Source organism: Clarias gariepinus, chromosome 19 (assembly GCF_024256425.1).
Source record: "Clarias gariepinus isolate MV-2021 ecotype Netherlands chromosome 19, CGAR_prim_01v2, whole genome shotgun sequence".
Taxonomy (NCBI): domain Eukaryota; kingdom Metazoa; phylum Chordata; class Actinopteri; order Siluriformes; family Clariidae; genus Clarias; species Clarias gariepinus.
In genome coordinates this window covers 17,405,566-17,419,886 of record NC_071118.1, presented here as the reverse complement: position 1 = coordinate 17,419,886, position 14,321 = coordinate 17,405,566, and the positions used below count along the sequence as shown (strand labels likewise).

Sequence of the window (14,321 nt, the reverse complement as noted above, 5' to 3'; positions counted from 1 at the left end):
ATGGAAGAACAATGATTTTCAGCATCACCCTTCTTTTAACATGTCAAGTCTGCCATTCTAACAGAATCAGCCTGACATAATGATCTCCAGCCTTATGCTTGTCAACATTTTCACCTGAGTTAACAAGACGATTACTGAAATGATCTCAGCAGGTCCTTTAATGACGGCAATGAAATGCATTGGAAAAGTTTTTTGGGATTAAGTTAATTTTCATGGCAAAGAAGGACTATGCAATTAATGTGATCCCTCTTCATAACATTCTGGAGTATATGCAAGCAAATTGCTAGTATAAAAACTTAATCAGCAACTTTTCCAATATTTATGTAATTCTCAAAAATGTATAATAGTATATATATATATATATATATATATATATATATATATATATATATATATATATCCAGAATGTGTGTAAATGTATAGTGGGTGTGTGTGTATAAAAACAACAGATAGTAGTGATGGTGATGCAAGATTGAGATAGTAAAGCCAGTAGATTACCTTATAATTATAACCCTGTTTCTCTTTTACTGCTACATGCTACAATGTTACTCATCAATAGTGATGGAAAGAAAATATTTTGTAAATTCTCTTATTGTTGTGTTTTGCTTTAAAAAATTAATTATTGAATATGAAGTAACCATTTTTCCTTGTTGATAATCAGTAGCAATAGATTTAGAAGTGCAATTTAGAAGTTTTCTTATAAACGTTTCTTTACTCATCTACTATTTTGTATGCTGTCCATTGCATAGCTTGTCCATAACTTGTGCTAAATCAGTCCTCATGGTGATTCATGGCAATAAGAAACAAGTGTCTTTTGCATTTTATTTCTTAGCTTCAGAGGAGCTGACGATTGCTGGTATGACCTTTACCACCTTTGACCTTGGTGGCCATGCACAGGGCAAGTAGTTAAAAAAAATATTGTAATCACTGTAAAAACAGTACAATACTTCCTTTTTATACATGCATGTGTGTATATATGCTTCTCCAAAATGCACCATTAACAGCTCTTGTATCACTTATATCCAAGCTCGAAGAGTGTGGAAAAACTACCTTCCTGCAATCAATGGCATTGTCTTCCTCGTTGATTGTGTAGACCAACCGAGACTGGCTGAATCCAAAACAGAACTTGATGTGAGTCCACCCTTTAGTTGCAAAAAGCTATTGAGTATATGAAGCAAAAAGCACAACATTATAAGATAAAACAAATATTGTAAAAAAAACAAAAACATTTTTTGTTAGAATTGTAAAGAATAAATAGAAAACAAAAGCATCATATTTGTATAACTGTGAATGTGGAAGATTTGAAGAATGCATGTTAGATTTTACAATTCAGCAAGTACAAGGAAGTAATGGTTACTGGGTGTTGATCTGAAGTGCCTTTTTATTCCTGTTTCTTTATGACCAACGTAATTGGAACCAAAGCGATTTATGCTTTTAATGTTGCAAATAAAAAAATTGCAAAATAAATTCATATCATTAATAATCCCCCCCAAAATCTCTCATACTCCTACATCCTACACCGTAATTGTCTTTTTGCAAGAAACTTAAATTAATTAAAACTTTAATATTAAGTAAATAATAATGTAGTGCTGCATAGCATACACTCACCTAAATGATTATTAGGAACACCTGTTAAATTTCTCATTCATGCAATTATCTAATCAACCAATCATATGGCAGTTGCTTCAATGCATTTAGGGGTGTGGTCCTGGTCAAGACAATCTCCTGAACTCCAAACTGAATGTCAGAATGGAAAAGAGAGGTGATTTTAAGCAATTTTGAGCGTGGCATGGTTGTTGGTGCCAGGCGGTACCACCGCCGGCAAAAACCTTATAAAATACAAGTGAAACATTAAACAAATTTATCATCACAGTACTAAAATTACAGTAAACATTTAGAACTTAAATTAAATATAGGCGTTTCTTAGTTCCATCGAATTTAAGCAAATGGTAACACAGTGAGCCTTTATATTTTATCATGTGTAACACTCGCATAGCCAGAAAACTCTGGCTTTGTGTATCAGGAAAAGTGGGTGAGTCACAGGTGTTGTCAGATTAATGGGCAAAAACAATATAATAAACCTATATAAGCTACATAGCCTTTATAAGACTTTACTTTTATTTAAGTGCACGCACAATTAAAAGAGAAAACGTTATAATGTTGTAAAATAATGAAAGCAAACAGGGATAAGGCGCTATTCTGTATCGGTTTCTGTGAACTTGAGCGCGTCAGAAAATGAACCAAAACTCTGTGTATACTCGCCTCACAGACGTGAAAAATATATACTTACAGCAAAGAAAATGTCTGCTTTTATATAAACTAATGAAAATTGTATAGAACGTGGATTACACAGCCGAAATGAAAAGACATCACATTATCAATTAATTATTAAAATGGCCAGTCAGTTTCCTTGCTGTTTTTCCTCACACATTTATAATCATTAGTCTAGCTCTGCCGGTGCAGTGTTTTTTATCCCCACCCCGTTAAAACGGCATATTCAGAGAAAGGCTTGCCGGCGAGAGGTTGTGCGCGCCCGGTCCACTACACAGCTAAAACATATTTGTATTATGACTGAGATAATGAGTGCGTTTTGTGCGTTTTGCTTATTTAACACGTTTAAATGTGTTATATTTCTGGGAAAGAGAAATCTCTTATAAATCTCTCATATCTGCGCGCGCGTTCATCTGACTTTAGATCAAAACTCGGCAAAGTGTAAGAGCGCACCGCGGGTTCACACGAACATTTTACATTCACTAAAAGATTTATTCATAACCACATTTCGGCCATTCACACACACGCATTGTGCTATGTTGTTTGTACACACTTTTACTTTTCCCCTTCTAATCTCCCCTTTGATCAAAATGCTCCCGATATGAGCCGACACGAGCAGCTTTGTTTCAGTCAGAATATTCCTCTATCATAAAGAGAGGCGACATATACTTGATGATTAAACACTGCAAATTTTTTTTAAGGTGAAAGCGTGTGTGATGTGAGCAGCTTTAATTATTGATAATTAAATAATTATTAAATGGTGGACATAAACAGCAAAAAGAACAATATTATTTTATTTTTGATTATTATTATCATGTTATTGATTATTTAAAACTGAAGCCCTTTGTGTAGATTCATGCCACGAGTCATTTTATCATACAAAGATTGTTACATTGTGCTTAGACCACTAAGCGTCTGTGGATTCCAAAATTGACATTTTTACCGTTTTTTAATCACTGGAATGGAAGAGATAGAAAGTATCCTTATCATAACATGCCTTGGATGGTTTTTAATCGCTCAAAACACAACCCATCATTTTTTATGGTATTTTACGAAGGGAAAATACAAATGGAATAATTTTATTTGGTTTATATATTTATTTTTAAATAAATTCTTAAATTAAAACATTGTAAATTAACTAAAAACAGTTTAGAGTGATTATTAACATGCATGTTATGATAAGAAAATCATAAAGATCCAAGGAAAGTTCCAAGATCCTCCACTTTGCCGAAACCATGCACAGTGGGGAGGGGTGCATTTTAGTTTCTCTGAGTGTAAAGGTGAGAACAGCTGATTCACACCTGGCGAGGGTGTATTATTTGCATTTGAATGTGTCTGACATTGCAAAGCACACACAGTACACTGCAAGAACAACAACCTAAAGTAAATAGAAATAAGAGCCCCTGATTATACTGCATAAATATTATTTAGTACAACAAAATTTTAGCCGCGATGTACTATACTGTAAACATATTATACCAAAGATAGAAGTGTATATTTTAGTTATTTTAATGTTCTATTCTGTAGGTCTTTTTTTCCCCAGTTTTTTTATATTAAAATTTTATTGTCTTTATATATATATATATATATATATATATATATATATATATATATATATATATATACACAATAACAATAAATCGATACAAACAGAAGCTATATAACAGTTCATTCTTTGTACAAATAAAATCGTTAGCTAGTGAACTTAATTAGCTAGTCTAAATAATATTTTTTACACGCCCTTGAGCTGTTGTTAGTGCTTGTTTGGCCAGTCAGTTTCCTTGCTGTTTTCCCCGACACATTTATAATCATTAGTCTAGTTCTGCCGGTGCAGTGTTTCTTATCCCCACCCCTGTTAAAACGGCGTATTCAAAGAAAGGCTCGCCCGCGAGAGGTTGTGCGCGCGCGGTCCACTACACAGCAAAAACATATTTCTATATTATGACTGAGATAAGGCGGCTTACATCGGCGTGCGTTTCGCACAGCGCCGCAAAGACAGTGCTTATTTAACACATTTAAATGTGTGTTTGTTATATTTCTGGGAAAGAGAAATCTCTTATAAAGCTCTCATTCATAAGTCGCATTCATCTGACTTTAGATCAAAATTCGGCAAAGTGAATAAGCGCACACAGTGAATGTTCACGCAAACATTTTACATTCATTAAAAGATTTATTTACAACCACATTTCGGCCATTCACACACATGCATTGTGCTATGTTGTTGGTACACACTTTTACTTTTCCCCATCTAATCTCCCCTTTGATCAAAATGACCCCGATATAAGCCGACATGAGCAGCTTTGTTTCAGTCAAAATATTCCTCTATCATAAAGAGAGGCGACATATATTTGATTAAACACTGCATTTATTATTTTTTTAAGTGAAAGCGCGTGCGTTGTGAGAAGATTTAATTATTGATAATTAAATAATTATTAATTGGTGGACATAAACAGCGAAAATAATTATTTTACTTTTGATTATTATGTTCTTTTGCTGTTTTGATTCAGCGTTAAATGATTATTTGAAACTGAAGCGCCTTGTGTAGATTCATGCCACGAGTCATTTTACATTTGGGCATTTGGCAGACGCTCTTATCCAGAGCGACTTACATTTTTGTCTCATTACACATCTGAGCAGTTGAGGGTTAAGGGCCTTGCTCAAGGGTCCAACAGTGGCAACTTGGTGGTTGTGGGGTTTGAACCTGGGATCTTCCGAACCGTAGTCCAATGCCTTAACCACTGAGCTATCCCTGTATTTTATCATACAAAGATTATTACGTCGTGTTGGGACCACTGACTCCAAAATTGACATTTTTACCGTTAAAAATAATAAAGAAAAATTTACAAGCCCTTGAGCTGTTGTTTGTGCGGTTTTCTATAATAATAACAATAGACAGATAGAAACAAAGTCTGTCTAAACAAAATTAATTGCAGCCGTTTTGCAAAATGTCCCTTTCCGCCACCTGGCGGTCATTTTACAAATTACTTTGAATTGCGACTAATTTATTTTGGCTTTTGCCGTTTGCCGCGACAGAGTGCATGGCAGACAAAGACATTCTCCTTGAGTAACCACTGTACAATACAACGCATGTTATGATAAAAAGAATCTCATTCCGGGGATTAAAAAGAGGTAAGAATGTCAATTTTAGAATCTAGAATCCAGAAGATTTTAAATTTACACAGAGGCCTAAAAAAAGATCCAAGTTCCTCCCCATTTTGCTGAAACCATGCAAAATGAGGAGGGGTGCATTTTAGTTTCTTTGAGTATATAGGTGAGAACAGCTGAATCACACATGGGGTAGGGGTGAATTATTTGCATTTGAATGTCGTCTGTCGTTGCAAAGCACACACAGCAACACTGAAAGAACACCGACCTAAAACAAATAGGAATAAGAGGCCCCAATTATACTGCATAAATATCATTAGGTACAACAAAATTCCTCTGCGCTCTCAAACTTCATGCATGCGCTTGAGCGCTGATTAGACTATATAGGAAATTAAGAAGGAGAATTATAATGTCGGATCAAAGTTTTTAAAAATGTTATTGATTAAATGTGTGCTGAAAAAAAAACTGTTGTCACCAAAAATGTAACAGATGAGGACCCATGTCCATCAATCAGACATACAGTATGCTGGAGAAACTCCCAGGTGGGAAGGTACTGCTTTGTGTAGTTAACATTAGGGATGCACCGAAATGAAATTCTTGGCTGAAGCTGAACAATAATGAAATGCTTGATCGAAGGCTAAAGGCCGAATACCGAACGCTGTGTTTCGCATTTTTTTCCATTTATTTTGCAAATTTATATTAATTATTTATTAAATAGTAAAAATTAGCTTTTAACTATTTTGTTGCTTTTCAGAAAAATAAATCAAATAACAAAAATACAATTTCAAAATATTTATTTAACACTGAACATTTTTTTTAACATTCCAGCAGATATTATACAAACAAAGCACAATATAACTTAAAATAAATAAATTAGTAAAATAAAAAAATATTTTTATTTGGCCATCTTTGAAGCCCTCCTTCTTGAATAGCCTATGTTAGGGCTATAACTTACTGTGTAAAGAATGTAACTCTGTATGTCTACAACAACAAATGTGCATTAAATAGTGCAAAAAATGTGGATTCGCTGCTGCTGTTGCCGTAGCCGCCGCCGTGTCTTTCTCGTACTCTGCATGATGTTCGGGGTGTCTTGATTTTAAGTGATAAATTAAATTTAAAGTGCTGTACGTTTTTGCAGATGCACCTCCTCTGCACAATTCAGCAGAACAGTGTCTGCAAACGGCAGTTTTTGCCTCTTTCTCTGACACTTTAAAGTGCTTCCACACTGCTGACATGTTTGCTGCATAAAGCGCGCGCCTCTCACTCTGCGTGGGTTACTATTTGATCGCGTCATTAAAAACGTCATTGTTCGGCAAAATTTATTCAACCTTTTTACTTTTTAATAATTTCGGTTGCCGAACATTCGGTGCATCCCTAGTTAACATCAAAGACAAAAATTAATAAATAAAATAAACATCAACAACTTTCACTAAAGAGTCTGGAACGGCGAGTACAGGATGTGTCACACAGCCGCGATATATTATACTATATAGAAATGTTTTTTTTTTTTATTCTAATGTTCTATTCTGAAAGTCTATTTTCCCAGTTATTTCTATATTTAAAGTTTGATGCCTTTAACTGTAATCTTTTTTAATAATAACAATAAACCGATACAAACAAAAGTTATATAACGCTCCATTCTTTGTACAAATACAATTGTTAGCTAGTGAATGAGCCAGTCCAAATAATAAAAATGTTTTTAATTCTTTAATAAGGTTCTTTAATAATAACGATAGACAGATAAAAACAGAGATTCTGTTGAATCAAAATTAATTGCAGCCGTTTTGCAAAATGTCCTTTTGCGCCACCTGCCGGCCATTTCACAAATTACTTTGAATTGCGACTGATTTATTTTGGCTGTTGCGCGGCAGTAATAGACATTCTCCTTAAGTAACCACTGTAGATCAACAGTATGTCCTATTTAAGAATCCTGTTTTGTAAAATGAGTAGAATTGCAAACTAAATTTAAACTAATCTCAACACATTTAATTAAGTGCCAATTATTAACGAGTAGGAGTCAATTTTACATTTATGGTGACACATCTGGGGAAACATTACCTAATCAGGTAAGATGTTTTAGAGCACAGCAACACATACTGTAAAAAAAATCTGAATGTAAAATGGTAGAGTCACTACTCAGGACTAATGCATTTAGGAATTTCTGCCCTAAATTATGTGAATATACCTATGAATTCCCACAGGATGATAGGTTAGTTATGTTAGTTATTCAATTCAATTCAATTTTATTTTATTTGTATAGCGCTTTTAGCAATTTTCATTGCCGCAAAGCAGCTTTACATAGTCAAAAGAATTATTTAAGTTTGTATGAAATGTGAATTTGTATGAAATTGTTATGAATTTTCTGACTCAACTAAATATCCCTAATTATATAAAAAAAAAAAAATTCCTCATGCCTCTAGCTTTGCTTTTATAAGATTCTTTTAAGCAAGGTAAATTTGATGAGGCTTGTGTCACCCTGGCAAAGATGGATGAAGACCCAACAGAGTGCTCTATATATAGACCGATTTCTCTTTTGAATGTTGATTTTGCCCATGCAAAATCGTGAAGCGTTACCATATTTAAAAAAAAAAAAAATGTGAATATATACTGAATAAGCACAAATTCAGATTCTGGAAATGTGCAAACTTGTGAGGTTCATTGTGCATTCACAGATGCTCTTCTGCATGCAATGTTTGTTTAAGCTATTGATGCCTTTCTATCAGCTCAAACCAGTCTGCCCATTCTCCTTTCACTTTTGTTAATAAACAAGGTATTTAATCAGATTGGCTAATTAGATATTTGTGTTAACAAGCTGTTGAACAGGTGTATCTTATGAAGTGGCCAGTGATTGTATCCCACAGCTTTATCAGGAAATGAAAAAAAAAAACTGGTGCAATATCACCACTTACTAGACTGGAGTGTGGTGCAGGAGTTTGGCAGGAAAAACTGATGTTTGCTACGTATGAAACATTATATTTTAACGGTCTTAACAGAGCTGCATCTTTATTGGTTAATTTTAGTTGTTTTTAAATAACCTAAAACGTCAGAAATATGGACACTTAAAACATATTAGACAAGGAACATTAGTGCCATAAAATTAAATTGCACAATATTTATTTAAATCAATGTTCTGCCTATGAGTCATCTTATTTGCCATAATAATAATAATGTGGGCTATTAAGTACTCATGCTTGGTGATATTGATGATGATAAACGATCAATTGGAATTTCATAAATATTGCCTGATTGTGGCATATATCACTTCCCTGCATTTTCATGGAAACCATGCAAAAAAAAGGTACCCACAGCATTCGCCTTTCTAGCTGCCTAGTTTTGTATTGCTGAACTTAAGAAACTTTGAAACTTAAGATCATGGTTTAATTATAAAATATATAGGGATACATTAATCATATACAAATAACATTTTATTTTATTGTGCATTTCATTAACAGGCACTTATGACCGATGAAACTATTGGAAATGTGCCTATTTTGATTCTTGGTAACAAGATCGATAAGCCAGAGGCCATAAGTGAGGAGAGACTTCGTGAACTGTTTGGGTTATATGGCCAGACAACTGGCAAGGTAAGATAAGATAAGCCTCATTTCTGCACATATTTTATCATGTTTTTAATGTGATTTTTTTATAGCAATTTTAGGCTTGACCTATGATGACAAAATAAGCTTCTTTTTCCTTTTTTTTTTTAAATAAAGACTTTGTAAATCCTAGACTAAGATAGTAGTCAATCTGAATACATGAAATATCACATAAACATGCCACTTTAATTTATCAAGTTTCCCTGCAAGTAACTGCCAAAATGAAAGATAAAATATTCTGTCTATTAGATGTTTTTTTTTTTTTTTTTTTTCTAGGGTAATATTCCTCTGAAAGAACTAAATACCAGACCACTGGAAGTGTTCATGTGCAGCGTTCTAAAGAGACAGGGATATGGGGAGGGATTTCGCTGGCTTTCACAATACATTGACTAGACGTCCTACTTCAAGGAGGTGCACCAGGAACTGCCTATCAAAATTCCACCTCATATTTCATATTCACTTCTTGTTCAGCCTGCCAACACTCTCAAAAAAAAAGAAAAAAAAACTGCAGTAGTCACTCAGTACAACTTGATTTAAATAAACTTTTATAGGGTAAGACATTTAATCCAACACTTATTTTTCTTAAAGCTTTTCTAAAGGAATTGCGTATTATTGTCTCAGTTTCCAAGCCAAATAGATTAATTTTCCCATAATAGTTTCTTTTGAATTTTTTTTTATATATGTAAAAATATATAGTATCAATACATATAATTTTAGTGGTATTGTCTGGCCCAGTTTATGCTTACCGATATGAGACATTAAAAAAGTAGTTTGAAGCCATTGGCAAATTCAGTTTTAAAGGGATGCATGGTTTAGATTTTTTTTTATTATCTCTACTTGCAATATGTTATGAAACTGCAGTCATTTTGAATATTGTAGCTGTTTTATTGAACAAAACAACAAAAAGCTAACAAAAATTAAATGTCATGCCGCTTTACCCAGTTTAAGATCCCTTTTTAATGTGATTGACAACTCAAACATGGATCTATGCAGAATATCTAGTACAGATGAAATGCAAGATATCGAGAATATTCTGATAATACTGGAAATATTACTAATGATTCTAATATTTCTTTGGGTTTGAGATCAAAAGAAGAATGAGATCAGAATTTTACATGGCCTCCAAGTGGCGCAGTGGTAAAGCGCTCGCCCCATCATCCGGAGATCACGAGTTCAATTCCCAGGTGGTGATGTACCCTCTCGCAGCCGGGGGCCGAGCTCTCTTAGAGGGGAGGGATGAGAGGTACTTGGTGCTCTCACATTAATCACGGCTCTACAGCTAATCAGGGGCCTCTGTGAGCTCACGCAAGCGGAAGGAGCAGATAACACTGCCCCCATTGGTGTGTGAGCGAGCAGTTCGAAAAAGATGCGGTCTTGGCTGGCGTCACGTGGTTCGGAGGAAACACGTGATGGTCTTCGGCCCTCCCAACTGAGTGGTTGTAGTTGGCTGAATGTGGGAGCCCCCTAGTGACGGAGAGGAATTAAACATGACTAAATTATAGAGAAAATTCAGCCTCAACTTTCTGATATTTAAAGCTGTTTAAAATATGATGTCTGAATACCCCGTTTTGTTTATGAACAAAAACAAATAGATTAAAATATGCATTTTCTCCATTAATAAAAGGAACATAATAAAACAAACATTTAAAGGAAGCTGTGATACAAGCCTAAAAAAGCATTAAATAGAGATGACATCAAATCTTTGCATACTTATTTGGGTTTGTTATATGAAGTTTCTTTCTTCAGGATGCATGCCCAATGAAGTTAGGGTCGGGTGATAGGTTTTAGACTATCCAAGTATTTAACTTTTTTTCCTTTCTGATATGTTCTCTTATTGGTTTGCAGTATATCTTTGGGTCATTGTCTTGTTGCATGTTGAAGTTCCTCTTAATTCAATTGGATGCATTTCTCTGTAAATTATCTGACAAAATGTTTCTAGACTTCGGAATTAGTTCTGCTGCTACCGTCATAAGTTACAGCAACAATAAAGAATAGTAAACCAATTTCAGGAGCAGCCATGCAAGCTTAAGCCATGACAATGACTGGATCATGCTTGACTAATGATATATTTTTAAATCATGAGCAGAGCTTTTTCTTACTTCACAGTTTGCCCTTTCTCTTATTTTACTAGATGTTAGTCTTGGTTTTAGATCTTTTTTTAGATCCCCCCTGCTCTTCTTATTCTTATAACTGCTCAGTACTTTGCATCTTGTAATATTGCCTTCTATTTTGTGCTCTAGGAGTCTCTTTTACACAGTGGTATATGATGCATTCATCTCTGCCATTGAAGATTTTAAAACAAAAACATTGACTGTTTTGGGGGGTTTTCCTTACAGCAATCGAACTGTCAGTAACTGCTGCTGTTTTATCAGCCTATTCGATGTCTCTCTGTTGTACACCACCAGTTCTTTTTTTTTTAGGATATTCTAGATTCAAGATTCTCTGGTTTTAAACAGTGGGTTCAAACAAAGGTGCCATGTCAAGTTATTTAACACGTATTTAAATGTATATATCAGGAAATTAACTCTTTTTATTTTATTTCAACCCCAAACATCTTCACCGAATTAAAAACAAATAAAAGCAGAATTTGTGTGTAATGCTTTTGAAGGGGACTGCAAATCACCTGTCAAACATCTATGGTATATGCAGCATGCAACTAAAGGAGATTTTAAAAACATGTAAATTGGAAGCAGTTATCCTCAAATAAAAATATAATTTAGACTTTGGAAGTCATTTTTAAGGTGGTACAAGTAAATGTTTCTGTTCTTCCTTGGTGTATCATTTCATGAGCTGTTGCATGTAATGGAGAAATTCCACATTATAAAAATTATTACATATTTAATAAATATAAAATGGTAAATTCTTAAAGTGACACATTGCTTTTTCTACAGTATGCATAATAACTGAAGGGTTTTATTGCAATCCCACTATCTGTATTTGTATTCGGTGTCCAACACAACATTTTCCCTGACTGGCCCTTTGGGGTCCAGGGGGGGCCAGTATATCAGTTTTTTTACTAGCCTAATTATCTATCTAGCACCATACATTTGTAATGATTTATCCAAATGACAAATTTAAAAAAGTATATATTTTACTTAATCTACAAGTCCTAAACACTACCCAGTATCGCTACTCTACAAAGTGTACATCCAGAAGTTAAGCTGTGAATTTTGCTCGCCTGCCATTTGCAGATCTGCGCGATAAATTGATTATTTAGACCAGCCTCCTAATATAACATTCTATCTAGTAGGCTAGTTTAGTTGATTTTCACCACTCCAGTGGTAAAAAAGCAACAAAATCTTCCTAATTAAGTGTTAACTTTGTATGTTTTGGGAGCTAGCGAATGGGCAGAGGTGGAAAGTAACGAATTACATTTACTCGCATTACTGTAATTGAGTAGTCTTTGTACTTCTACTTTTTAAAGTAGTTTTTAAAATCTGTAATTTTACTTTTACTCAAGTATGTTTTGTTTGAAGTATTGTACTTCGCTACATTTGAAATCATATTCGCTACAGAGTAAAAAATAAATGAATAAAAATAAAAAAGAAATTGGTAAAAATAATTTTACAGGAAGGAAAAAGAAATTGCACCCCGGAAACCACTGCACTAATTGATCGATGGATGGGAAGAACAGATGCACTAAATATGAACTATGGAGGCGGACAAAACAGATGCCAGTGATGCAGACCCAGCTGAAAGCGAACTGCCATCAAATTCTAATGAGTAACCCCCTGGCCTTTGTACTATGTTGTATATCACATTATGTATGTACGATGCCCTTTTAAGAGTTGCCACCCCTCTACCAGTGTGTGCATTGCGAAGGCGTGTGCGTAAGAAGGAGAGGAGCTCAGGGATGCTGTTTACCCCTGAAACACTCTATTCTTTTACCTTTTTCTTTACTTTTACTTTGTTTTGTACTATAATTTTTTATGCTGGAAGAGGCGGATAAAGGTTATGTGCTAAACATAATTCATGGCTCGGAGCAAAAGTGTTCCTTCAATTAAAAACAACTACTTTGAGATTTATATCTGCTTGTCTTTTTTTAACTACTCCAGAATCCCCCATCCCATCCCGCTGTAAAAAAAACAAGGGAACTAACTTTTACTCTGAGTAAATTTTTAATGAATCTTCAACTTTTTACTTTTACTTGAGTAAATTTTTATAATGGTAACTTGAGTAAAATTTCACCGAAGTAACTGTACCTTCACTTGAGTACAAACGTTCTCTTTCCATCTTTGTGAATGGAATTGACCCTGCATGTATCCCAGAACTGGAAATACACATTAACCACCCTTATAAATGTATCTACTTTCACAGCTTATAAAGTTTATATGCTGCTTTAACAATGTTTATGAAGCATATGCACAGGCTGCGTTTTTTCCCCCCTCCCCCTCCGTTTCAAAATCATGGTGAGGTTTCGCAAACTTTGCATATATCGCAGAGCTAGTGTCAAGCAGATTTCGCCCTCGGCCCTCTTGGCTAGTTTGTAGCACAAGAACCTCCCCTTAAGTACGCGCAATGTTTCAGATGGTATGGCAAGTGTAAACACTTAAATCGGATATGGTTCATAGTTGAAAGAACGTGTAAACAGACGGTCAAAAAAAAAAAAAAACAGATATAGGCAACAAAAATTATTTTTATTATTTTTATATTAACTATTAAATATTAAGGGAATTAGTTAGAAAAAAATAAGTTAATTAGCAGTCAATCTAGAATTTCTTTTCTAACTAATTCCTTTAATATTTAAGAGTTAATAAGACTGCATATATTGGGACTTTGGGATTGGAGCCCACGTTAGCTTATGTGCCTCACAGATCCCCTTACTTTTTTAAAATAACTGAAAATAAATGTGGAAGGTACCTAATGGCATTGTTTGTGGGGTCCTCACATGCCTAACGATTATGCCTCCTGGTCTTCAGCAAACAACTGTGAAATGTTATTTAAGTTGATTTTATGGTCCACTGTGGGTTTTTGACCAAGCTGAGAGTGCTACCTGTTGGATTAGATGAAATATAATATGGATATGCTTATTTTTATCTCTTGAGAAAGGGATGCTTTTGTGGGCTACATATAGAACCTCTGACATAAGTATGGAATCACCACTCTTGATGTGTTTAATCGTATAGAAGAAAACTAAAGACATGCCACAACACTATTTTCATTTAACATTTGTAATCAATTGCAACTGTTTTTGCAGATCAAAAAACAAAATTTCCAGCATCATCATCCCACCCAGTATCACTTTCATCTAATCATCCACAGTCCATGATTGCTTTCCTTTAGCCTACTGTAACCTTGTTTAGCAGTTAATCATGCGTTTTGTTTGGTTTTTCTGTATGTAAATTCAGT

At 34.4% G+C, this 14,321-nt stretch overlaps 1 protein-coding gene across 1 annotated transcript in view; it reads left to right on the top strand.

Annotated features, from left to right (window-relative positions):
- The window catches only part of sar1b (secretion associated, Ras related GTPase 1B), a 42,939-nt gene extending 29,252 nt beyond the window's left edge, over positions 1-13,687 (top strand). The window contains exons 4-7 of the mRNA XM_053478353.1: positions 833-898; positions 1,028-1,131; positions 8,829-8,960; positions 9,249-13,687. Coding sequence (XP_053334328.1) covers positions 833-898; positions 1,028-1,131; positions 8,829-8,960; positions 9,249-9,365 — 419 coding nt within the window. The 3' untranslated portion in view covers positions 9,366-13,687. The remainder of the gene's footprint in view (positions 1-832; positions 899-1,027; positions 1,132-8,828; positions 8,961-9,248) is intronic.
- Positions 13,688-14,321: the final 634 nt, after the last annotated feature.